Below are 26,816 nucleotides of genomic sequence, written 5' to 3'. Positions count from 1 at the left end.
AAGCAAATTTTAAAGGAGTGTATACGAAATAGCATTTAATGAAAAATTCCACTCGAGCGTTTCATTTTCATTTTCTGTGGATTTTTTATACGGATATAGCAAGATACATAAATCTGCATAACTAAAGGGAAATAATCTAAGTATAAAAATATCAGAGTTGCCTCTCATGCGTATAAAAAACTACGAAAAGACGTGTAATAAGAAAACAATGACAACTAAATAGTTATTATTTCTAGTTAGCGTTTTAACGTTCCTTGCCATAAATGTCAACACTAATATAAATGTCAACTATGATAGTTTATTAATATAATGACATTAATACAGTTAAAGGAAGGAATGGAAAAACTTCATTAAAACTCCGACAGATTTGGTTCCTCGGATTTCAAACACATAGATGTGTTTCTAGGAATGTTTTTTGGAAATGAAGGCATGCCACAACTTACGTCGGTAATTGGTTCCTAGACCTAACTCGAAAAATGATGTAACTGGAAAGAAAAAAAAAACAAAAACAAAAAAACAAAAAACAACTTAATAGCTTATCTTTGTACATATATTCACATATACTTCATTTGCTTTTCCTTTTTTCACTTTAGTATTGGCTTCCAAGTGTTTATTTTAATTTTTGTGCTTCTAAATATTTGCTGAGATTGACATAAAATTGAATTACGCTGAGATTAATTGATTTCTTTTAAAGAAATCACGTCGTAAAGTTGAAAAAGGACGTAACTCAAAAAGACATAAGGTGAGCATAACTGTATATGTTGTAAGTCAGACAGCGGTTCTATGTTAGCAATTTGGGGTGGTTAGGACTGTACCTGTTTGGGAAGTTGACCATTAATACTAAGTGGTCCAAAGCACTAAAATAGATGTGTTGATAACAGATGTCTGGGAATATTATATATTAAAAGTACTTTGTATGTGTTTATTTTTGGTTTTGGTACATTAGGGACATTATCAAGGATCTTCAGTTGTATTGCACAATGTGTTTAGTGCGAAACATGGGACGGTCGTGAGGGTCTAGGAAGAAATTGGTTGGATGTGATTTGTAACTAATGAGTTTCATTTTCTGACGCTCCAAAAATTCTGCATGCTCGTCACATCTGATGGATTGTAATTTAAACGCAAGGCTAGTAATTCTGAGGGAAGGGTATTATCAATACTATGAGAAACCTAGCACTTTAATGGTTCTTCGTTTTATTCACCCAGGAGGGAAGAAAGGTAAAGTTGGCCTCGGCAGTGTTTGAACTCGGAATGTAAATTAATGGAATAAATACCGCAAAACATTTTGCTCAAAACTCTAACAATTTTACCAGCATGGTACTCGTAATAATTCTTTGTATTATAGGCATCCGAAAGAATGAAAGGCAAAGTCGACCTCGGCAGTAATTGAACTCAGAACGCAAAGACTGATGAAATATCGCTAAACATTTTGCCCGGCGTGCTAACGATTCTGCTACCTCGCCGTCTTGGTGCTCGTTATAATAATCCTTTTTACTATAAGCCACCATGCCTGAAATTTTGTGGAGATGGGGTTTGTCGATTATAACGATCTCAATGATTGACTGGTACATATTTCGGCGACCCCGGAAATATCAAAGGCATTTTGCTCGGGTCGGTAACGATTCTGCCAGCGCGTCGCCTTTGTGTTCGTCATAATAACGATATAATATGATAGTCAGGAAAAAGCGTAGTCGTGGTTAGAGATTGTAGAGTATCGGTGTCAGACTAAGCATTTGTTTTTTTCGATCGATGTTCAATTCTTCAGGTTTGTTAAGCTGATGCCAACTGGCGCTTGTAAAGACGAATAGTTTTTACGAAATGCAGAATGAAGAAGGTATTGGCGAGCTGGCAAGATCGTTAGCGCGCCGGGCAAAATGCTTAGCGGCATTCCGTCTGTCTGTGTTCTGACTACAAATTCCGCCGACGTCGACTTTGCATTTCATCCTTTCGTACTGGTATCGATATAATCAACTAGTTCCCTTCTCCAAAATTTCGGGCCTTGTGCCTATAAATAGAAAGGATTATTTAAGATCGTGTAAAACCTGCCTGATTGTCAGAAGACAGATGTTTAAACCAGTAGTGACTCTTGATATTGAAGCTAGAGCATGAGTTTTAGGATATAAAATCACAGCCAAACAATTAATTAAAGTTACTTCTCGTTGCTTCCATTAAATTGAAAGGAAACGTTGACGTAATCATATCGAAGTGTTTTGAATAAGATTTAATAATCTTTTATATTTTATCTTTTACTTATTTTAGAAATTGGAATGCAGCCATACTGAGACACCAGCTTCAAGTGTGTTATTCGAACAATTCGACGCCAATGCTTATTTTCAAAAGTCTGGTATTTATTTTATCGGCCTTTTTGAACGAGCCGCTACATTACGAGAACGTAAAGTAATTAAACACAATAAAGACTGCACAGTATCTTTAAAAAATACGAACTGTAATCGAGAGGCCGGCATCATATCAAAAGTAGGCAGAGAATCATATAGTTGAAAGCTTGCTCATTCAACTGTTGAGTTGGGAAAAGATCATGGCACACACGGAACTTTCGGGATAAATTTGATAATTTGTATGAAAGGAAAAGAAACACAACATCCTACCCAAAAGTGAAAGTATTTAAAATATCAAAAGGTAGCAACTAGATTATGGTTGGGCGATAACAGTTTACTCAAAGTAGCCACCAGCATCTTCCACCATAGCCTCAAAACGGATTCCGAACCTGGCGCATGGGTTCCTCACTGATCTTCGAATACCTCTTTGATTTTCGCCATCAGCTTGGCCTTGGTGTTGTGGGCAGAACGGTTGGTGTCTTTCTCAACCGCGTCTCACACATAGGGGGAATTAGGAAGTTAAAAACTGGGGCTCGTGAAGTCATACAAATTTTCTTGCCAAACTTTTGATTCTTTCCGCAGGAATGGCAGGAAGGGGAATCATGCTGCCAATCATAAGGACTTCCAACTGTAACTCTCCCTAGACACGGATTGAGCACAGTCTCCAGCAGTTTCGCATAACCGTCTGAATTGAGCCTAAGGCCCTCTTAATCAGCTGTTAGGTGAATTCCGGAGTGCGCACGAAGTTGAAATGCTTGTTGTGTTCCTTCCTGCTGGCTACAGCTTCATAGTCTCTGTTGCAGACACATTTTACAGCCTTTACAGTGTTCATAACACTGAACAACAGTGATGATATTGGCATTTTAACATCCAGCGGGAAGCATGATGATACAGACGGCTTCCAGTCCTCCAAGTCAGCTAACTTTTCTCAACTATAACTTCAATCTTTATGCTCAACAACGCCGTTGTTCACCAATGCATCAAGCTGTTCTTGGGAAAAGGAAACGTAAAATGTCGTCCAATTTACCCCGAACACCCTCTATCTATCTATCTATCTATCTATCTATCTACCTACCTACCTACCTGTCTGTCTGTCTGTCTGTCTGTCTGCCTGTCTGTCTGTCTATTTATCTAGCTGTTTGTCTGTTTGTTTGTCTATGTATGTATGTATGTATGCATGTATGTATGTGTGTGTATGCGTGTGTGCGTGCATACGTGTGAGTGTGTGTGTGTGTGTGTGTGTGTCCGTGATACATACCTGATTCAGAATTTTTCTAAGGTTTAATACAGATTCTCGAAGATTAGAATTTGTGAGAATTTGTTTGGTTTGGTTCACTAGTTGCAATGTACAAAGATACGAATTGAAATCTTTTGTAGACTTATTTTCTGAAGAGAACACTTGACTGTATGAAGTTGAGTAAAAAAATAAGCAACGTTTTAAACCATGAAAAATTTGTACCGTATTTTTGAACGTTGTTGCTGTTAAGATGTTAAAACAATTGTTGTTTTTCCCCGTGCGGGGGAGCCAGCATTCTGACTAGTCCGAAGAAGCAAGACATCAAAGTGGAGGAACTAATGGAGAAGATTGTAGAATCACGTCTTGACGAAGATCCTGATGAAGAGAGTCTGCGAATGGTGAAGAGACTGGAGTTAACCATTAAACCAGCACAAGGAGAGTATCGTCAGAGCTAGACTTCGTGCAATGAGCGGCGAGGGAATCAAGGCCGCTGGATGGGCACGTGTTGTGGAGGCTCAACGTGGAAACGATTCCATAATTCGAACTTTGGTGAATTCGCAAGGTGAGTTGATAAACTAAGCCGAGGAGAGGTATCGGACTTTTCAGGAGCACTTCGCCCAGCTTTTCCGGGGGAGCGATGGGCCAGATAGGAGGACAGACCTTACGGACTTCCTCGCCGGGCTGCAGAGCCTCTTGGGGCAGGATGCGGAGAGCTGTGAAGGGTCGATCACATCTGAGGAAGTGATTGGAGCCATAGCTGACTGTGGAGGTAGTAAAGCGCCGGGACTCGATGGTCTACCTTACGTGTTATATAAAAGTATGCCAGACTTGTTCGGACACGTGCTGGCTAGCGTTTTCGCGAACTAGGAACAGAATGGGTGGATTCCCAGATCTGTGCGCCGGGGAGTGGTGACGCTGGTCAGGAAGGACCCGGTCAAGGGGCTGGAAAGAGGTGCCTGTCAGAGAGCATGTTCAGAAAAAGATGGATGCGTATGTTGGGAGTAAAAGGCCCTGCGTGAGCACGTCGTAGAGATTACCAAGGTATCGGTTGAGAAGACAGGGCTCGTGGAGTCGGAGCATACCTGTCTTTTAAACCCCATATTGTCTTTCATTGAATGTTATTGTCTTTGGTGTCCCTTTCTATTTTTCATTTTGTCATTATAAATTTTTATACCATCTGTTGTATATGACTCCCAGATCATATTGTATTGTTCCCTCTATGTGCGCCTGTAATAGGTAATAGAAAAACGCAACGAAACGTTTGGTGAGGAAATGACCACTGAGTGGTCATCTCGAAAATGGCTTAAACGATTTTGCAGTGGAGACCTGAGCCTTGAAGATCGTGAGCGTAGTGGACGCCCGTCTGTCATCGATGACTGTCAATTAAAGACTGTCATTGAGAAAGATCCACATAAAACCACTCGGGAACTGGCAAGAGAACTTCAAGTTAGCCAGAAAAATGCCTGCAACCATTTTGTATGCGATCGGAAAATCAAAAGAGCTCGACAAATTGGTACCACACGATTTGAATGAAAATCAGAAGACGCACAGATATGAAATTTGCTCGTTGCTTCTCCATAACCAGACCGATCCAGTTCTCGACCGTATTGTAACTTGCGATGAAAAGTGGATTCTGTACAATAATAAAACCTTCCGTAAACCCGAGCTCTTCAAAAAGAGGGTTATGGCGACTGTTCGGTGGTGTACACTCATCCACTATAACTTCTTAAAATATGAAAAACCATTACTGCAGAGACATATTGCCAAAATGAACGAAAAGCTGCTACTTCTCCGTCCCAACTGGTCTACAGAAGAAGGCCAATCATACTTCATGACAATGCTCGACCACTCCAGAAGTTGAAGGAGCTTGGCTACGAATTTCTTCCCCACCCAGCTTATACCCCAGACCTTTCTCGTACCGACTATCACTTTTTCAAGCACCTTGATGGTTTCCTGCGAGAGAAGTTAAAAGATCAAACCGATGCTGAAAATGCGTTCAAAGAGTTCATCAGCTCCAGAACTCTAGATTTTTAGGTTACCGGAATGAACAAACTTGTAACTTAGCAAAAATGTGTGTTGATTGTAATAGTACTTACTTTGATGAATCAAATTTCCCGATTGTTGAAATACATTGTGATGAATTTGATATTTCAAGACGTTGCTTACTTCTTACTCAGCCTAATATAATATTAATGTAGAATCTAGTCTTCTATCCAGAAAATAGCATAATCTGGAATACATTCCCTATTATTTACCTAAACCTCAGATAGAGGTATGAGACCTAAGAAGGGCCTGCACCAGGTAAGGGTCGTAGCTGAGTAATTATTTTTTCTTTGTACGATATTCATAAGTATATAACTGAAGGGATGGCATTACTAGTCAAAATATTAGAGATAAAATTTCCAGTGATAGAATAATCCTTTCTACTACACGCACGCAGTCTGAAATATTTTGGGAATGGTTAGTCGATCACATTGACCCTAGTGCTCAACTGGTACATACTCTATCGACCCCTTAAAGATGAAAGGCAAAGTTGACCTTGGCGGAATTTGAACGCAGAAGGTAAAATCGAAAAAGACAAAAAAAAAAAAAAAAAATTGCTGCTAAACAAATTGTCCAGCGTGCTAACGAATCTGCGAGATCGCCACTTTTCAGTTATAGAATAACAACAGTTAACGTAGGTACATTTAATTTACCCAAAATAGCCATTTTGCGATAAAGCGTGCAAGTGTCTGCAGCGTATTAATTGCATTGCTATTTATTCTTATAAGCGGGGATTACAACTTCTGAGAGAGCTTTGAAAATAGTATATTACTATACAGAACACTGTTACAGCTTTCAAATTATATCACCTTACCTGCTTGGGGGACAGGCTTATGATGCATAAGTGACCGAGATGACCGTGTGCAAAAAACTACAGAAGGCTTGTGTTATATGGTTAAAGTATATATTTAAATCGTTATGTGAGAAAAATGTTATAAAATTTTGAGTAATGTTTCTATACTCAAAATTTGATAACATTTTTCTAACATAACGATTTAGATATATACTTTAACCATATAACACAAGCCTTCTGTTGTTTTTTCATTCTCTTTTTATCTTATATATATATATATATATATGTGTGTGTGTGTGTGTGTGTGTGTGTGTGTGTGTGTGTGTGTGCGTGTGTGTGTATGTGTGTGTGTGTGTGTGTGTGTGTGTGTGTGTGTGTGCGCACGTCTTTGTGTCTGTGTTTATCCCCGTAAATTAGCGGTTCGACTTATGAGGCCGGTATAACGAGTATCAGGCTGAACCCCTTCAAGGCGGTGCTCAAGCATGGCCGCAGTTTCATGGCTGAAACAAGTAAAAGATGAACGACAATATAGATTGAATATGTTCATTGAATAATTTGCTTTTATCAGGCAAAATAATACGGTTTGTAGGAGTGGTAGTCTAATGACACCATCCAGTATATTGCATTCATCAATCCAAAACGAGGTTAATCTCGTACTGCAGGCAATGACTGCAACCTACCTTTCAGCTTCTCAGCTAAAAATGTCATTATAGAACGTTTTCCACTTCCTATCGTAAATATGTACGATTATATATACAATATATTTTTAATTCCAATTTTAAAGCTCGAACTCATTAACATTTAGAACTAAATAATATTAATACGCTATATTTGATATTTCTACAAGACTTACAAGATTTCTAAAAGATTTATAAGAATATCTGGTGATATCGATACGAAAAATTAAGATTGTTTTGTGAAGCTTGCGAAATAAAACAATTTACAAACAGTTTTTAGTTGTATTTGTTTTTCTATACTTCTATAACGCTTTTCAGTCATCTCATTTACTTATGTTGGATTTTGCGAGTTAAGTGATGCACCTCAGATGATTGCCATGAGGCAGGAAAGTATACCAGTTCTTATATATTTAATACTCTATATTTAATACTCAACATTTCATATATTCAATAAGACATTCAATACTTCATTTCATTTTACTATTTATATTATATATTCCATATTCTATATCCCACATTAATTTTATAAGAATATAAATAAAACATGAAAAACAGACAGAATTGGAACTCTTTTAAATGATATATTCCCTTCCTCTATGCACGATAATACAAAACACTTTTTTATATTTTTTAATTTTTATTCATATATATATATATATATATATATATATATATACATATATACATATATACATATATACATATACACACACAGCTGGTTGTCTGAACACAACGTATGTAGATCAGCTTACCAGGGACACTGGATGCTTCCCTGAAAACCTCCTTCAACCAATGCAAGACGGAGATAGATGGCGGAGATGCATGTTAAAAATGTCCGAGCATGTTCGACTAGATAATGATTCTGAAACATTCCAAAAGTATAGAATTTTTGCTTTTCATGGCCCTCATCTCATGCATTATTGTCGCACCGATCGAGTCAGCAGACACACTTGGTTTACTTGATTAAATTCTTTACCTCGATAATTACAATTTTTCACAATGGAACGAAGCAAGGTATTTGTATAAATAAGGAATGATGCAGAAAATACCATGCAACATATTTTAATGAAATTTTCCTCTAAGAATGTCCAATTACATATTCACTTTCCTGTAGGATCCCCTTACTAACTCCAGATGGCAGGATTTCGGATATGTTGAGCGAATATAATAAAAGAGATTATGAATAGGAGTTGGCGTGACTATGTGGTAAGAAGTTTGTTTTCCATCCGTTTGCTTCCGGGTTCAGTTCCACTGCTTGGTACTTTGGATGAGTGACACACACACACACACACATATATATGTATCCGTATGTGTGTGTGTGTGTGTGTGTGTGTGTGTGCATGTGACAACCGGTACTGGTGTGTTTACTTCCCTCGTAATGTAGCATTTCGGCAAAAGAAGCCGATAAACTAAGTACCAGGCTTAAAAAAATAAATAAGTAGTGCGATCAATTCGTTCGACTAAAATTCTTCAGAGCGGAGCTCCAGCACTTGGCCGCAGTTTAATAACTGAAAGAAGCAAAAAATAAAAGATAGAATTGAATATTAAACTAATTAAAAATGCATTTGCACGTGATTAGTCTACTTATTGTATTTCTCGCGGAACCTCGTGTGGAACCTCTGTTTCAGAGAGCCCCGGTTTGTAAAATCTGCATTAAATCCTAGTTATCTTCAGCTCTTTCATTAACTGATGCTAGCCGTCATAGAATAAAAGAGCAATTTATTTGACCATAATCGAAAATCATAGAGAGGAAAAGAGTGTCATCCGAACAAAATTGTTTTGAATTTTTGTAGTCGAACTTTGTGTTAACGAATTCAGTCAATTAACTTTAAATTTAAACAGTACAAGGGATTTGGAGAAGGACTTTAGCACCTTTTTAAAAAATTAAATTTGTAATTGTGTCTTATAAATAACAAACCTATAGGCGTGCGTGCGTTATAGTATCATACAAAGAGAATCGCGTCTGGTTGTATTGATAAAGTATCAAACTATCCACCAAATTTTCGACAAAAACACATCAATTGTGTTGCTTGCTATGTGAAATGCTATTTAATCGTAATTATGTACTATGTATGGATACTTCTATTTTGAGCTACGAAGGTAAAACTACAACAAACGGGTGTTTTGTGAGGCTGAAGTTCACTAAAAGCCGAAACAAGCTCAGTCTCTATCTAGCCCTGTCGGCCAGCCTTCAAATCTATAGTTTTGTTTGATTAATTTTGTGAAACAGTTATGGTCTCGTCATCTCTCCGTCAGTGAAATTAACCTAGTAATGAGTGAGTACTCCATAGACAAACGTACCCTTAACGTTGTTCTCGTGGAGATTCAGCGTGATACAGAATGCGACAAGATCGGTCCTTCGTATTACTCATTTTTTGCCAACTGAGTGAACTGGAGCAACGAGAAATTAAGTGTCTTGCTCAAACACACAAAACGCCATCGGGAATGGAAGTCACGACCTTACGATCGTGTGCCAAATACTGTGACCACCAAACCATGCGTCATCACTTTTGAAACAGTTAATTTGTACGTTGAATCTAGCAGGGATTCTTCAGTTGAATATCTTTCTCAACCACAAGATAATCACAAGTGATGACGACCATTGCGACGAGATTGTTTACCAAGTGATCGCTTCTCGATGAGTTTGAACCAATTGAACTCACGTCAACAGTTAGATAGATAGAGAGAAAGATACATAGAGAGGGAGAATACATACATACATACATACATACATACACACACACACACACACACATATATATATATATCTATCTGTGTATGTATGTATGTATGTATGTGTGTGTGTGCACACACACACATGTATATATATATATATATATATATATATATATATATATATATATGCCTACCAGCTGAAGGAGATATAGATCCATTAACCTGTTTTTTTCCCGTTCTTATTATGAAACAATCAAAATCACGTAAGAGAGTAATAATGTCTCGTAGCAGTAACGTATAGAATTCGATAGAATATTCGTAGTCAAATAACTCGGAGTTATTATTCATTTAGAAATTACATTCCAATTACCTTTCCAATGAAAAGATAAACGCAGTCAATTAACTCTTCAGTTTAAAGTCTGTTAGAATTTCTGAAACGGAAATTAATCAACCAAATGAAAATCAGATTCTTTGTAACTTTGATTAAAGATAGTAAATATTTTTCTACTTATATTTATATAATTGTCTTTCGTAGTCTTCCTTTCTTTTATTTGGATTCAATTAATATTAGGACATGCTATTAAAAAAGTTTCTATATGATGTAATATAAGGAAATTCTTTACACGGGTGGGTGGACTAACTCTTCCAAATTAAATTGCCCGGAGTTATCGAATAATACTTGTATAGTTGATTTCATATCATTTGGGTGGGTTGGGGGGGGAGGGGTGAATTTCAGCTTGGCATTGTGGGTGGATTATTACATCTTTTGTTTTCGTATTATTGTTGATGTTCTGGTGAAATAAAAAATTGGGGGTGATCAATTGAGGAGTTTCTACTGCATTTTTGACTTTGAGAAAAAAATATCTTTCTTTATAAAAACTCTATTAGCTAAGCGAATGATCTTCTCTAAATGCATTAAAAACACTATAACATATTCAGAACACTAGTTTAGAAAATTATCACCGTTCTCTCTGAGTATATAAAAAATAAATTTATCTGGGATAAAATGAATAAGCTAAGTTAAGGTAAATTTGCCCCTTCAGTTCTCCAGAATTAAATTTGAAAACTCATACACATCAATATCCATCCTTAGACATCAGAAAGATCAGAAATGCAACAAAAAATTTTAATATCTTTGTTAAATTGAAGGAGGATCAGGAAAAAATGGCGTATGACATGAAATTAAGGAAACAAGTCTAAAAAAAACAACTTAAAAGTGATGCAACAGTACAAAGTGATGATAAAATACTTGCAATGTAATGATTTCAAATAGAAATAGGTTGGGAGAAAATAATATGAAATCAGAAATTACTCATTTTACCCCGGTTACTAATTTTGCTCCCCTACCCTTATATCATATTCATAACTTCTGATTTCCCTCAATATATAAATAAAATGAACCACAAGAAAATTTACCGTTGCTCATTGGAAGGGCAGTGGTGAAGACTGGAAGTAATTAAAACGTACGGGCGGTATAAAGTGTCATTCCTCTGTTTCCATGGTGCAAATTCTGCTGGAGTTATATTTCACCCTTTCATTTTTGGTAAAATCCCTGGTTGTATTACTCAAATTGTTGTAGCTGTTGCTTTACTTGTTGTCAACAGCAGGGCACATATTTTAGACTAAACTAAGTGTTTTGCCTCGAAGATGTACAGAGTATCGGCAATGAAAGGATGTAATTCAGACAAGTATTTGGAAAAAATGAAGGAAACAAGTCGGAATCTTTGCCGTGTACTAAGATTTCTCCTTTCGAATAAATGCATAAATGTACACACACACACACACACACACACACACACACACACACACACACACACACACACACACACACACAAACTCATACACACACACACACAAGTGTAAACATCTCTCTCTCTCTTTCTCTCTCTCTCTCTCTCTCTCTCTCTATATATATATATATATATAGGCGCAGACATGACCGTGTAGTAAGAAGCTTGCTCCCTAACCACATGGTATCGGGTTCCACTGCGCAGCACCATGGGCAAATGTCTTCTACTATAGCCTCGGGCCGAGCAAAGCCTTGTGAGTGGATTTGGTAGACGGAAGTGAAAGAAGCCCATCGTATATATATATATATATATATATATATATATATATATATATATATATATATATATATATATATATAAATATATATGTACGTCGGTTACGACGACGACGGTTCCAGTTAATCGGATCAACGGAACAGCCGTAAAATTAACGTGCAATTGGTTGAGCCATAGTAACGAATCTAAAGCTCGGAGAGTAAAGCTGCCAGGCACAGCTTGACCTTAAACTATCTTGTGCATGTACACTAAGTTTTAATGTTCTAGCTAACTTCTTCTGTTTACAGCAGTGTTTGGAAGGAAGGTGTGTAGCGTGTGATCGTCGCATTGACCATGAGAGAGGAAGTTGAGCAGAGAATCTGCATCAAATTTTGTCAAAAGCTTGGCGATACCTGCTCAGGGGCTTACGCAAAGTTTTCAAAAAGTTTCCATCGTTCACGAGCGACATAATCATGGAGATCTTGTGAAACTGAAACCCGAGTATCTATTTGGTCAGCTGAAAGCAGTTTTGGCACAAGCTTGGTAGACATGCGTCTCATACCCAAATCTTCAGTGATTATGGACTGAACTGAACTGCAACTAATCTGCACATCCTCTGATAAGTCACGGACGATGATTCGACGACTTCCCCTCACAGCTGCACGCACATCTGCGATGTTTTTCTCAATTCTGCTGGTTGCACATCTCTCAGAACGCTCGTCAATATCGACATTTTTTCGGCCATCCTGGAAACATCTCAACCACTCGTGCTTTAGCTTCGTTACTATGGATACTTATTGATCAGATCTCGTATATATATGTGCATGTGTGTGCATATGTGCGTGTATGTATGTCTATGCTTGCGTGTGTGTAAGTTTGTGTGTGTATCTTTGTGTCTATGTTTGTCTCCCTATCACTCTTGACAGCCGGTGTCGATGTGTTTATGTCACCGTAATCTAGCTGTTCGGCAAAAGAGATCGATAGAATAAGTATCAGGTCGATTTGTTTGACTAAAAAATTTTAAAGGCGATGCTACAGCATGGCCACAGTCAAATGAGTGAAACAAATAAAAATATATATACTCCCATTCGGCCTTCTCCTCTTCTGTCTGTATGATTCTTTCTCTCTTACTGTGTGTATGAGTAGGCATCTATTTACTCATTGTCTGCATTCAAGCCTTGTATTTTCACTCATCCTTCACCTATTATGTTTATTCTCTGTATCTCTGTTTTCTTTCTCTCACTCTTCTGTTTACGATGTAAATTCCGACTGGAGAAACCAACCAACCAACTAACCAACCAACCAACCAACCGATTATCCAAACAAGCAAGCAAGCAAGCAAGCAAGCAAGCAAGCAAGCAAGCAACCAACCAACCAAGCATCCAAGCAAGCAAGCAAGCAATTAACCAACCAAGCAAGCACCCAACCAACCAACCAACCAATTAACCAACCATTTAACCAACCAATTAACCAACCAACCAACCACCCAACCAACCAACCAATCAACCAATTAACCAACCAATTAACCAACCAACCAACCAACCAACTAACCAATAATCCAACCAACCAACCAATTAACCAACCAACCAACCAACCAACCAACCAATCAACCAATTAACCAACCAACCAATTAACCAACCAACCAACCAATCAACCAATTAAGCAACCAACCAACTAACTAACCAAGCAAGCAAGCAAGCAAGCAAGCAAGCAACCAACTAACCAATGTTTTATTGTATGTTAGATAAGTGCATATGTATTTGTTAGGATGCAAGTGTGGTGCGTTCGGGTATGTATGTATGGTTAAATCTAATTGTTCCTCAGAGAAAACATAAGTGCTTTTCAACCTAAATATCTCCATTTCAACTGAGGTTGAAATGAAGATATACACTTTCGGTATATTCAGTATCACACGTGTCAGACTGTTCAAGATATAATGTTTCGTTAAACAAGATATGTTCGTGAATCCTGAGTAGAGATAGGTATTGACGTTTGAAGTAAGGTCATTCTTCGATAAAATGAAGGAGGGCAATTACAACTTCTCAATAAACTTCGCGTATCCTAAAAGGTTCGTTCTCACTTTTCTTTAGGAAATACGAAATTATGTTATTTTACGAATTTCATTAGCAACTAGTTTTATCAACTCAGATCCACACTAACTTTTTTTCGTGCTAAATTTGTTCGTCATGGTTTATATGTTAGTCAATAAGCAGAATTACTGAGCAGAATTACTAGAAAGGTTTTTTTTGCCAACTGCTGTTAGTCACTTACTTCAGCGGAGTGGCTGTGTGATAAGAAACTTGCTTCCCAACCACATGGTTCTGGCTTCAGTCCTTCTGCATGGTACCTTGGGCAAGTATTTTCTACAATACCTTCGGGCTAACCAAAGCCTTGTAAGTGGATTTGGTATATATATATATATATATATATATAATTATAATACAAGGTATCAAGAGATACCACCACGCTGAAAAAATAGCAGTCAAATCCTGACTCTAATATATATATATATATATATATATATATATATATATATATATAGCTGAAAGATTAAAGTTAATCAAAGGATATACTAAGTATGCTGGAAACAGCAGTCAAAACTCTTATTTAGATCGACAAAATACACTGATAATAATTACAGAAATCAACAGTCTGAAGGCAAATGGATTAAGACAATCTCTCAGCATATATTCCAGTATTTAGACTCACGTGGACCGGTTTCTGGACTGATATTACAGCTTCACCTTCCTCTGCACGCGTTACCAAGATGGAGAGCTCCAGCCCGTCACATTGAAGTCTGCGCTGCAACTCATTCGTTTTGCGCCGAATCATGGCTGCCACCAGTGTGAAAATAATTTCAATATGGAGCAAATAATTCAGGAGAAAAATATTTGCGAAAATATCACTGACTCTATTATCATCTAGTGTAACAATTAAAAATGATAATAACAGAATCAATAATATAGTCGATTGCAGGCCCTCAAAAGGCATTAAATAGCTGAAGGATTAAAATTAATCAAAGAGTATACTAAGTATGTCTACCTGCTGGAAATAACAGTCAAAACTCTTATTTAAATCACCAAAATACACTGGTAATAACTACAGAAATCAATTGTTTGAAGGCAAACGGGCTGAACAATCTCTCAGCATACATTCAAGTATTTGGACTCACGTGGATCGGTTTCTGGACTGGCTGTAATGTCAGTCCAGAAACATATACAACGCGCCTCTTTTAGTTTCTGTGCACCTACCAAATCCACTCACAAAACTTTGGTCTGTCCGGAGTTATAGCAGAAGTCACTTGCCCAAGTTGTCACACACTGGGACTGAACTCAGATCCAAGTGGTTGGGACGCTAACTTCTTGCCACACTGTTACTCTTACACTTATGGTAGAAATTTTGCGTTACTTTCTAAATCATTGTTTTCTGTATGTCATTTGGCTCTGGTGATTTGAGCTAACCAGCATCAAAAACTTTGTCCCATGAATATTGTGCATCGATAGCAGAGGATAGGAGACAGAGACTCATTGAGCAATAAGTCGACACCATATTAATCCATTGTGTTACTCTGAAAACAGACACCAATTGTTTTAGTATACATATTACATTTTCAATCATTCTTATCCTTTGCTATTGTTTGAAAAACACAAAGAAGTATATAAATTTGCGTTGGATTAATATGTTTTGTTTCTCTGTTTATACAATTACACAATTGATCTCATAACGGTTTGAACTATTTCCTTGTAAATGTTATCTTCATCAACTATTCATGGGAAACAGTAGAAAATGTCACCGTCAATTAAGACTTAAGCCATTGACCAAGCAATACCACAAGGGATTTGAACGAAAAATTGTGAAGTATGTGTACGTATAAATATGTATGTATATATGCACGTGTATGTGCGTGTATGTGTATGCCGAGAGATAAATAGATAAATAGATAGATAGAGAGAGAGAGAGAAAGCGAGAAAGAGTGGGAAAGAGAGAGACTGTTTAAGAAGTGTTGGCTCTAGCTAAATATTGATCTCATTTCATATTAATAAGTAATGAAATGAATTAGTAAATTAATACAAGAATGAATTAATTTATTGAACAAGAAGTAAAAGTTTCAGTAGAATAAAATTACCTAAAATGTTTGGTAATATGATTGGGTTTTTAAAAATGACGGGGATAAGCGAGAGAATGGAAAGTCTATTTAAATCAATTTGAAGTATATAGATCTGTTTCTTTAGTCTGAGTTAAGAAATTCTATCGGAATCATTGCAGCCTTTTATAACTGACGGGTCGATAAGTACCTCATTAAAAGTAATAAACGTATAATTGCAATGATATATACAAAATATTACCCTACTAGTTGAAATAGATCGATGGTTTCTCCTTATTTTGCCCAGGAACATATCACTTGAAACAGTCATTTTATTTTAGTTACACAAAAAAATAACATCACGGCCAAAACTCTTAACAATGACAACTTTTAAAGCAATACTCAATAACATCAATCGACTTAATTTATTCATCTCCACCATTGTAGTTTGCCTCACATACCTTTGTTTCCATACGTATGCTCGGCCTTTGGTCGAAAAATAAGGTAAAGGATGACTCGCCCGAGAAAATAACATTCTTCCACTGCTCTAGGGACCAACTATGTAGGTTTTTACTCCACTCTAAACGCTTTGCAACGTTTGTTTTTGAAAGTAGCGGTTTTCTGATTGCAGCCCTCCTGTGAAATCCGGCTTTGTGCAGCTCCTGGTAAACAGGTTTTGTGGAAACTGGGTTCTCGAGATGGTCATTAAGCTCTGCAGTAATTTTGGAAACTGTACTTTTGTGATCCGTTCTAATAATTCGTGTAAGAATCCGACGGTCCCTATCTGAAAGTTTTGGTTTTCTTTCGGAGTTTTGTTTCGACGAGGAGGTTTTTCCCTCTTTTTCAAAGGCAGTCATTACTTTCGAGACAGTACTTCTTGATACACCAAACGTTTCAGCAGTTTTCGTTACGCTAGCACCTGGTATACGAACACCAACAATTTGACAATTTGACCTCTTTGGAAGTCCGTTAGATCTGTCATTTTAATGAAATTTAATTGCCTTTTTCTGATGATATCTGAAACGAAACAACAATTCTAGCAAATCATATTAAGCAACACTAATAATAAATGAAAAACAAAAATATACAAACCTTTGACAGTTTTATAGATATTTCAGAATTATGATGCTATGATGCTAGGTGTTTCCATTATTTTGTACAACCCCTATATATATATATATATATATATATATATATATATATATATATATATATATATATATATATATATATATATATATATATATATATATACATATGTATATATATATATATATATATATATATATATATAGATGTGTGGGCCTTTGTGTCTGTGTTTGTCCTCCTATCACCGTTAGACAACCGGTGTATATATGTCCCGTAACTTAGCGGTTCGACAAAATAGTCCGATAGAATAAGTTCTAGGCTTAAAAAAAGAATAACAATAATAAACCCTGGGGTCGATTTGTTCGACTAAAACGCGTCAAGGAGGTGCTCCACCATGGCCGCAGTCAAATGACTGAAACAAGTAAAGGGACATGTTACATTATGTATAATATTCAACCAATGATCCATTCTTGTACAGCATATTCCCAAATATTAATATTTATGACTTTCTACACCTCACTGCTTGTTCTCATTTTCCTCTGACTCCTTCCCAAGCATTAATTCTACCTCATTACTCTAAGACGCCTTGATCTTGATATCTTCCGTATAAACGGATTTCTTCAATAACAACTACAAAGCTACAAGAATACAGCTAGTACAGCAACAACAACAGCTTCGACCACAGCAGCAGCAACAGCAGCAACAACAACAACAACCAAAACTGCAGCAAGTACGCTTTGTTGCAATACAAAAATCAGATCTCTAACAGTAAAATTATACGTTTATAAAGTAGGTACAACAATCTCCGTTGAGAAATACGTAAAAGGTACGCGTGTCTGTGGAATGTACTACTACTTGCACGTAAATTTCACGAGTAAGTTGTTCCCTTGATCGGATCACATGGAAAGGAAAACTCCTCGTCGTAACCGACGGAGTGCTAATTTATCAATTTCGTTAAAGCAGATTAGTAAAGTCGATGAGAATAAAGGTTTATCGCAGTTAGGAATGATCTACTTACTACATGATACTTTTATTGTACTCATTGATTCCTCAAAATCTAGCCAAAATTGTGGATAAAATTCGACAAATTAGTAAAGTTAATGTAATCTATTAAACCCTTTGAAGATGATTTCTCACCAGGGTAGCGGTCCTATAACTAAAGTCGCTTAAATCATAAAAGAGTAATTCACATTTATCCCAAGAACCGGTTTAATAAATTGAAATAATTGCTTGATTCTTGGTGATCATTCCCGCTGGACTAAAAGTCCAAGGTAATTTAAAATAGAATATTTTTCCTTAAGAAATATAACAAGAGAACAATGGATAGTTATGACTCCAGATCCACGAGAGCGGGGGCAGTCCACTTAACTATTTCGCTTAAGAGAAGAGTTTGTTTTCTTGAATTATATAGGAAGAATTAAACTGCATTACATGCTAACGAAGTAATCGTTAATGATGCAGTCATCCTGCTTTATTATCTAAAGAAAAAAAACGTAGTACATATTTCAATTGAGCTAGCATGAAAAAAGATATCGTTAATGGGCCCCATGCAGACTTAACGACGGGAAGCGTGACATCGTTATAATTTCCCTAAGTGACAAATGAAGATAGGGAGTGAAGACAGAGCAACTGGGAGAAGAGAGGTAGAGACGAAGCGAGGGAGAGAGAGAGAGAAAGAGAGAAAGAGAGATAGATAGATAGATAGAGATAGATAGATAGATAGATAGATAGAGAGAGAGAGAGAGAGAGAGAGAGAGAGAGAGAGAGAAAGAGAGAGAGAAAAAGAGTGAATGGAAAAAATGCAAGAGATGGAATGAAATAAGTAACAAAAGGAAATGAGGAAATTGAAGGTGGGGAGAAAGCTATAGAAATATTAGGGAGTATTTGAAATAACTTGAAATAGTGCGATAGAAATAGACAAGAAGAAAATAAAAGACCAAGAGTAAATAAGAAATTGCTTGAATTGAAATGAATAAGAACATTGCCAAATATATGTGAAAACAATGTACATGTTGAGAAATTAAAGTACAAAGTCAAGTTCGATAAATAAAGGGACCTCATCCTTTTGCAGAGGTTTTTTATGGATACTGGATAAAAATTCATTACATTTATATCATAGAATAGATGGAACAAAGCAAATAACTATAAAATATATGTGAATATTACAGTCTATAACTAAAATGGCACAAACTTAAAACGTTCTCTTAACGACCGATAAATGCTTTTTGCAGTTTTGTTGCGTATAGAGAGTATCATGTATCAAGCATAAACGTTAAACTCGTGGCATAATCTTCTACAATGCTTATGAGGCACACATAAATCCCAACCAGTGTCAACATCCGTAATCATACTTTATTATATTTATTCATGTATGTTCTTTACCACGAATACGAAGGTGCGCAAGCAAAGAGAATATCCAAGAACTGTAAATTACACTGTGTAACACGATTGTTGTCCTTGGGTAGCAATTGTTAATTCCTATTAGCTTACCCCTAAAAAGTATGAAAAATGCCTAATATTTCCTTCAGACTTTGCTTTTGTTAAATTTATTCAAAACCCAAAAGTATCCCTCTCAACACATGGCTATGATGTTTCCCACTACTCCTGCTCATGATCAGAGATGCACATATTGCCAGCCAGTAAGGGAAATACTCAAGTGGTTATGGTCAAGCAACTGACAAGGAAATCTGTGGTACTGAGTAGAATATTTGTTACAACAATATTTCTACCTCAGCAACTCAGCACTGAATCTGTCTGAAATGTAATGGAAAATAGGTCAGTTTCAAAACATTGGTGTCCAAGTGACAAAAGCAAAGTTTGAATGGAGTAGTAGTAATTTCCTTCGATTTCTAGATAGAAGCAAACACGAAATAACACCTAATGACTAAAGACGAAAAAAAAAAAAAAAGAAAAATTGTAACAGTGTTATTGATAGATTTTTAAGCCTCCATCTTCAGATGTCCAAATGCAAATATCAATATATGTAAAGGACAGTCTACATCATTTGAAGAAGTGTAACATTAAAAAAATACGTAAAAAAGATAACATAGGTGTTGTAAATCTGAGACACGAAATTCTTCAAGTGATATGATAGTATCCTATAAATTAGTCCACTGTAAGCACACTTTAATTTTGAAAACTGAACAAAATTAATTGAGACAAAACTATTAATATGCGTTTTAGTAGAAAATGGTGACTGAGGAACTAAAAATTCGACACTACATTATCTTCAGAAAAATATGAAACAAAACCTTAGAATAAAACGATTTAAAAATAAGAACAGGGATTCCACCACCTGCGTCACTAGGGTATTTTGACAACATGAAAGCAAATAACAGGACAGATGAAAATTTGTATTCTTCACATTTTTTCTATGCATTTCTTTTATAATCATTGGTTTACAAACCTGTTTTTCTTTTTTTTTTCTTTTTGTGAAGATTAAACTCCTGAAAAGAAACTTTTTTTGCTGAAAGACATGTAACTGCTTCCACATTATTAGTTATTTAAGTCAAACGTAACAATGAAATTTCAAAGAAATTTTCAATTCTAAAGACGTGATCTAATTTTAGTCAGTTGAAAAAGGGGAAACAATAAAATTAGGAAGAAAAAAACGGAAAAGGCAAACAGAGCAATAAAAAGCAAATGAATTACAAATGAAACAAAGATACAAAGAGAATAAACAAGATCATTTTCACCAAGGGATAATGATAATGATGATGATTAACATCATCATCATCATTATCAGCAGCAGCAGTAGCAGAAGAAGCAGCAGCAGCAGCAGCTGCGCCATTTCTGACTTTTGTTCAAGGTCAAAAATATTTGTATGGAGAGATCAGTCAGTTACATCCTGTCCAGTACTTGACTGTTACACTATTTTATCAACCCCGGAAGGATAAAATACAATATTAATCTTGGAGGAGTTTGAACTAGGAACGTAATGTAGTTGAATACTGTAAAACATATTCGTTCGATAGTCTATTTTACCAATCCCTTAATTTCCAGCAACGGTACAAGGTCAAATACGATTCGATGGGAGGGAGCATTCGTTTAAAACGACTCCAAAAACAGGAAAAAATTCCAATACTTGACTAATCGATTATTTTATTGACCTTCCCTGAAAGATGAAAGGCAAAATTGACTTGCAAGATTTGAATTTTTGGCACAAGTCCAGCAATTTCGGTCTGGTACTTATTTTATCGATTCTGAAAGAATGAAAGTTAAGGGAGACCTTAGCGGAATTTGAACCCAGGATGTCAAGTCGGAGGAAATGCTGCTAAGCATTTTTACCGGCACGGAAACGATTTTGGCAGCTTGCCTAATAGTAATGAAATATTGGTCCAAATTTTGGCACAAGGCCAGCAAGTTCGGAGGAGGGGATAAGACGATTACATCAATCCATAATGTTCAACTGGTACTTATTTTATCAACCCCAAAAGGATAAAAGTCAAATTCGACCTCAGCGGAATTTGAACACAGAATGTAACGAAGGGAGCAAAATGCCACTAAGCATTTGACTCGGCTTGCTAACGATTCTGCCAGCTCTCCACCTTACAGTAACTAAATATTGTATGCTATTTTACCTGACGCTCGAACCTCTCTGTCAACAAACCGCCTTTAAATTTATAATGACCAAATGAAGTAACAGATTCAACGATAGGAAAAAAAAAAACGTACCTCCCGCTTATCATAGAGGAAGAATATAGACGGTTATATTGGATACCAGTCTTGACTGGTGCATCATGTTATCGACTGCAGTGTAGTGAAAATTGGAGCTGACTTTAGTGGAATTTGAACTAAGAATGTAAAATACCGGATGAAATATCGCAAGACATTTTGTCCGATACTAAGAATTATGCCAACAATAATGATAATTCTTTGTAATTTTTGACACTGTGCAAGCAATTTCGGCAGGAGAGGAAATCAATTACGTCAACCCTTAGGTGCAACTGGTATTTATGCATCGAGGGAATGTTGGCTTCGGAAAAACTTGAACTCATAACCTAATTTGTCGGAAGAAATGACACTAAGCCTTTTGTCCGACGTGTTAACGACTCTGCCAGCTCACCATCTTAATAACGGTCTTAAATTTTTGGCTCAAAGTCAGCAAGAATAAGGTTTTCAGATAGGTCGGTAACATCGACCCCAGTGCTAGACTGCTGCTTATTATATCGACTTCAAAAGGCTGAAAATCAAAATCGATTTCGGTGGGATTTGAACTCAGATCATAATGAATCGGGAGAAATATTACAAAGAATTTTGTCCACCTCTCAAATGGTTCTACTTTTCTTCCACCTTGTATAATTTATAATATAAGCAGAAGAGAAGAACTTTAAAAGAAGGGAACAGGAGTGTGCAGAATTGTACGATTCCAGGTAGATCTATACAAGGAAAACTGAGAAGATATCCCCGGTCTCTTTTTCAGACTAAATGACCACCCATAGTAACCGGTTCCGACTATCCATGTGGTCATTGGTCCCGCACGACTATTGGACATCTTTGAAATGGAAATCATGTGGTCAACACTACACTAAAAGATTTGACTTGATAAGAAACTATGCATCAACCAGGGCAACTTCGTTTGGTTGCACCTCGGCACTTGTGGTTGGATCGATAATCTGGTTAAGGTACTTGAAGTTTGATTCTTTTACAGAATTACCCTCCTGGGCCAAATGTACACAAACATTAGGCATCTAGCTTCTGGAAATTTGGCAAACTCTCGCTGTCCGTGTGCTATGGATCTGGTGAGTCATCGCTACATGAAGAGCATGAGTGATAATGTTTGGAATGATATTCTCTGGGTGTTGTTGAGAAGCAACTAAGCTGTTACTTCTGAGAGACTTTCAACTCGGAAACTAAGAATAATTTTCAAACATTGCCGGATCGGCAAAGCAAAATCCAGTAAGAATAAACACTATAGGCACCGCAGTGCCGTTATTATAGCCTATTTGTGGATAATGCAGAGAAACAAAACGGTCCGCTCTGCTTTTGGCCGATGTTCGGATACTGAACAACTGTTATGCCATGTAGGACAAGTCCAGTCATAAGCTGACATCATCGTGAGAACAGTTTCATCACTTTCCGTTAGCAAAAACCGAGTTATAGTTTTGCTGTCTGGATGCCTAAAGGATATTGCAAAAGAGGTAGTGGTTCGAACCAAAATTAAGATGGTTGGAGACATGGACACTTCTTTCGGCTTCATTCTCACCAAACGTTTGAAGCACCACTTGATAAAAGATAGGACGATGAACCTCTCCCTATTTACTTGATAGTAAATGTGAGTGGAGAGCGTTTATGTTCCATCTACATTAGAATTTAATATACATCATATTCAAATTAGTAAGATAAGTATTATTAACAGATGTACTATTAAAATTGTTATTAAATAATGCAGCATTAAGTATTAGTTTTTGTAATATAAATGATGTTATGTGCTTAAACTTCTTTGGTATTTAAAATGTTTTTCCGTTCAAACTTTCATAGGAATTACAAAAAATAAACAATAAATTGAACAAATTTTTAAAAAAGAAAGAAGTTGGTGGAAGGGAGTTGAAGAACACGGCTTAAAACGCTAGATTAGTTTTTGCATGGATTAACGTGACGTAATTTCCGGTGTAAATGTGTAGTGGAGCAGTGAGTGTATTGATGTGATTCAGTTTCCGGATTGAATTTTGTTCTATTGTTGATGTAAAAGCAATAAAAAAACAAAATAACAAATAATAGCATAATCTGTGAATCAACATTATTAACACACATATAAATGGTAATAGAGATTGAGGTGGCGTGTTCTTGCAAGATTAGTTCAAAAGAACTTGGAGAATTTCAGCAAATTCAATAGATATCATACTACAGAAGCACACACACACATACACACACACACACACACACACACACACACACACACACACACACACACGCACGCACGCATGCAAACACACGCACACACGCACACACACACACACACACGCATGCAAACACATGCACACACACATGCACACTCATTAATATATACTCAAACGTACTCACACATATACATACTTTCACACACAAATGCACATACATTCATGTAAACACAAACATTATCTTCTTTGTATATATTTGTTTTTGCGTGGATAATGTTACTGTGAGTAGCAGCTGTCGGAAGCTGTATTATCCGACTGAAAGCTCTTGATAACGTGTATTGTCAACGGCCTTACGCTGCGTCCTTGTAATGGAAAGGAGATCTGTCACTGGATTACTCTAGGTAGTCGTAAATAGATACCATATGGAGGTAAGATTCATATTTACAAACAATGTGTGCATGGTATATATTGCGCCACAACATTCTTGCCATTGCTGTACTAGGTAAAACGTATTTCACTTTGATGTTAAACTTTTGAATATTGTTTGAGTAAATAACTTGCTGTGCTATTATGCTCTGAAGTCAAAACCTACAAGGGGAAACTTTTAACTTTCAAATTCCTTATGCATAATGCCCATATTATCTACACATCCCAATGTTATAATTTTCTGGAATATCTGTCTGTTTTATAAGAGAAATGGTTGTACATCATTCCAGTCGTACCTAGTACACACGTGGTTATGCCGCATACATTACTTAACTACCATTAATACTTCTAATTACTAGACCTATGGAAGCCCCCCCCCCCCATAGGCTCTTTAAGAAGTACAATCTTTCTCATTTGAAAAGCGCACTAAAATACTAACTTCTTAGACGTGACTATTGACTTAAATGCGCACTTGTATTACCCTTACCATAAACCGAGTGATCGCTACAATGTATTAAGGTCCTGTTTAATCAGTCACCCCAAATTTGACCTTAGCAGCATTGTCACTGGTGTTTCTATTAGGGTTTCTAAATTATCGCTGTTGAGGATATCTTTAATAATCATGCCCCGTACTATTAACCAGGTCCTCCGGAATAGCGGCTTTTGCGAGGTCTCTTATATCCCCAATGCAAGACTAAAACCAAAACTCGCACTTCTCTTTCCCAGTGCGGAATCTGAGCCCACCGGACTTGCTGCTACTCATCTACATCCTGTCAGCCTGCAACTGAATTCCCCAACAACCAGTACTCGCCTGTGCTTTTGGCCATCTCAGAGGTTAAATAATCTTAAGCCTCCCCTATCTGGACTGACCGTCACTTCTCTGCTTCTAAGCCTTCCTAGAGCATAAAGCAGATCTTATGGTTCGCGCCACCATTCTCTCTCCAGATTAGATCTCAACCCAAACTATTTTTCAAAATCCCAACCTCTAATTTCCCACCTCAACATAAAAAGTTTCCAATTTTTAGTAAATCTCCGATTAAAATCTCGGACTCTACATCACTAAACTTAGAACCTATAATTACATCTTCCAATAGATGCAAAATACAATGGATGCCTTACTCTTGACCCTGTGAACTATCCTTCTCAATTCTACTCCAACCCGCCAGATACTAATTCTAGGGCTTGGGGATCACTATCCCCTTTAACAATAGTAGCAACGCTGGTATTACCACTCCTACTACTAGTAACCCTACCATATGTAAACACGATGATGCCCTCTCCTGCCTCAATACTAGTTACGATTGTTCCTCCGGCCCTACTTCGTGGATGACAGGTCATATGAATCAGATCAGAAAAGGCATTAATTCTAAGCCTACCTCTGCTAGGAAAATCTGTAACTTCTGAGTCTCAGCTATGTCTACTGGATGGTTTATTTTACGCTACACATGACGAGTAATAATGTCCACGTTCTCAGCAGGCTGAGGTCTACATTGCTGGCACTGCACTTAACACCGCTATCGGGATCACAGGAATTCACATGGAGCGTCTAGACTTTCTAGCTCCCTAGGCATATACATACACCACCAAAAGTCCAAAACTATCCCCCATACCTTATCTAGGTGCATAGTTTGTGGGGAATCCCCATATAATACTAACAACCGTGTTTGCATTGCAGGGAATCGCTCGCTATCCTTCGCTATCATAACTCATCGTTACTTAATTGGTTCACTGATGTAATCTTCTCATCTAGCACGAATTTTATTTCACGTTTGCCTATTACGTAAAGTCTTTATGGTCATTCCTATTTATGGTTAAGCACTCACTTACTACTTACTTATGCAAGAAACATATTCTTTCTCTTTCTATTTTCTTCTTGTATCTTTCTCCCAATCTCAGCATTCCTTCCTCCTCTGCTATCCTACTCCTTTAATTCATTTCTTGTCTCTTCCTGTCTTTATAACCGACTACCATCCCGACCGCCAGTGGAGCTGCCAGGAGTGGCTGTGTGGTAAGTAGCTTGCCGGTCAACCACATGGTTCCGGGTTCATTCCCACTGCGTGGCACCTTGGGCAAGTGTCTTCTACTATAGCCTCGGGCCGACCAAAGCCTTGAGTGGATTTGGTAGACGGAAACAGAAAGAAGCCCGTCGTATATATGTATATATATATATATATATATATATATATATATATATATATATATATATATATGTGTGTATATGTTTGTGTGTCTGTGTTTGTCCCCCCAACATCGCTTGACAACCGATGGTGGTGTGTTTACGTCCCCGAAACTTAGCAGTTCGGCAAAAAGAGAACGATAGAATAAGTACTAGGCTTCCAAAGAATAAGTCCTGGGGTCGATTTTCTCGACTAAAGGCGGTGCTCCAGCATGGCCACAGTCAAATGACTGAAACAAGTAAAAGAGTAAAGAGTAAGAGTATACACACACACACACACACACACACACACACATATATATATATATATATATATATATATATATATATATATATATATATATATATATACAGAGAGAGAGAGAGAGAGAGAGAGAGAGATGTCAAGCCTAATC

The 26,816-nt window shown here is 36.9% G+C and overlaps 1 protein-coding gene and 1 long non-coding RNA gene across 2 annotated transcripts in view; both read left to right on the top strand.

Annotated features, from left to right (window-relative positions):
* Positions 1-593: 593 nt before the first annotated feature.
* Positions 594-6,170, top strand: LOC149137705 (histone-lysine N-methyltransferase SETMAR-like). The gene is made up of 2 exons (XM_089356938.1): positions 594-742; positions 2,260-6,170. Exon 2 carries the CDS (start codon positions 4,846-4,848, stop codon positions 5,104-5,106), a length of 261 nt encoding a protein of 86 aa, XP_089213064.1. The 5' UTR covers positions 594-742; positions 2,260-4,845; the 3' UTR covers positions 5,107-6,170.
* Positions 6,171-23,438: 17,268 nt separating this feature from the next.
* LOC149137704 (uncharacterized) overlaps positions 23,439-26,816 on the top strand; it is a 20,037-nt gene continuing 16,659 nt past the window's right edge. Inside the window, exon 1 of the long non-coding RNA XR_016243004.1 lies at positions 23,439-24,247. This is a non-coding gene — a long non-coding RNA (uncharacterized LOC149137704). The remainder of the gene's footprint in view (positions 24,248-26,816) is intronic.

Source organism: Octopus bimaculoides, chromosome 1 (genome assembly GCF_046866305.1).
Source record: "Octopus bimaculoides isolate indiv1 chromosome 1, ASM4686630v1, whole genome shotgun sequence".
Taxonomy (NCBI): Eukaryota; Metazoa; Mollusca; class Cephalopoda; order Octopoda; family Octopodidae; genus Octopus; species Octopus bimaculoides.
Note: the sequence above shows the minus strand (reverse complement) of the source record. Positions and strands in the feature narration are given on the sequence as shown.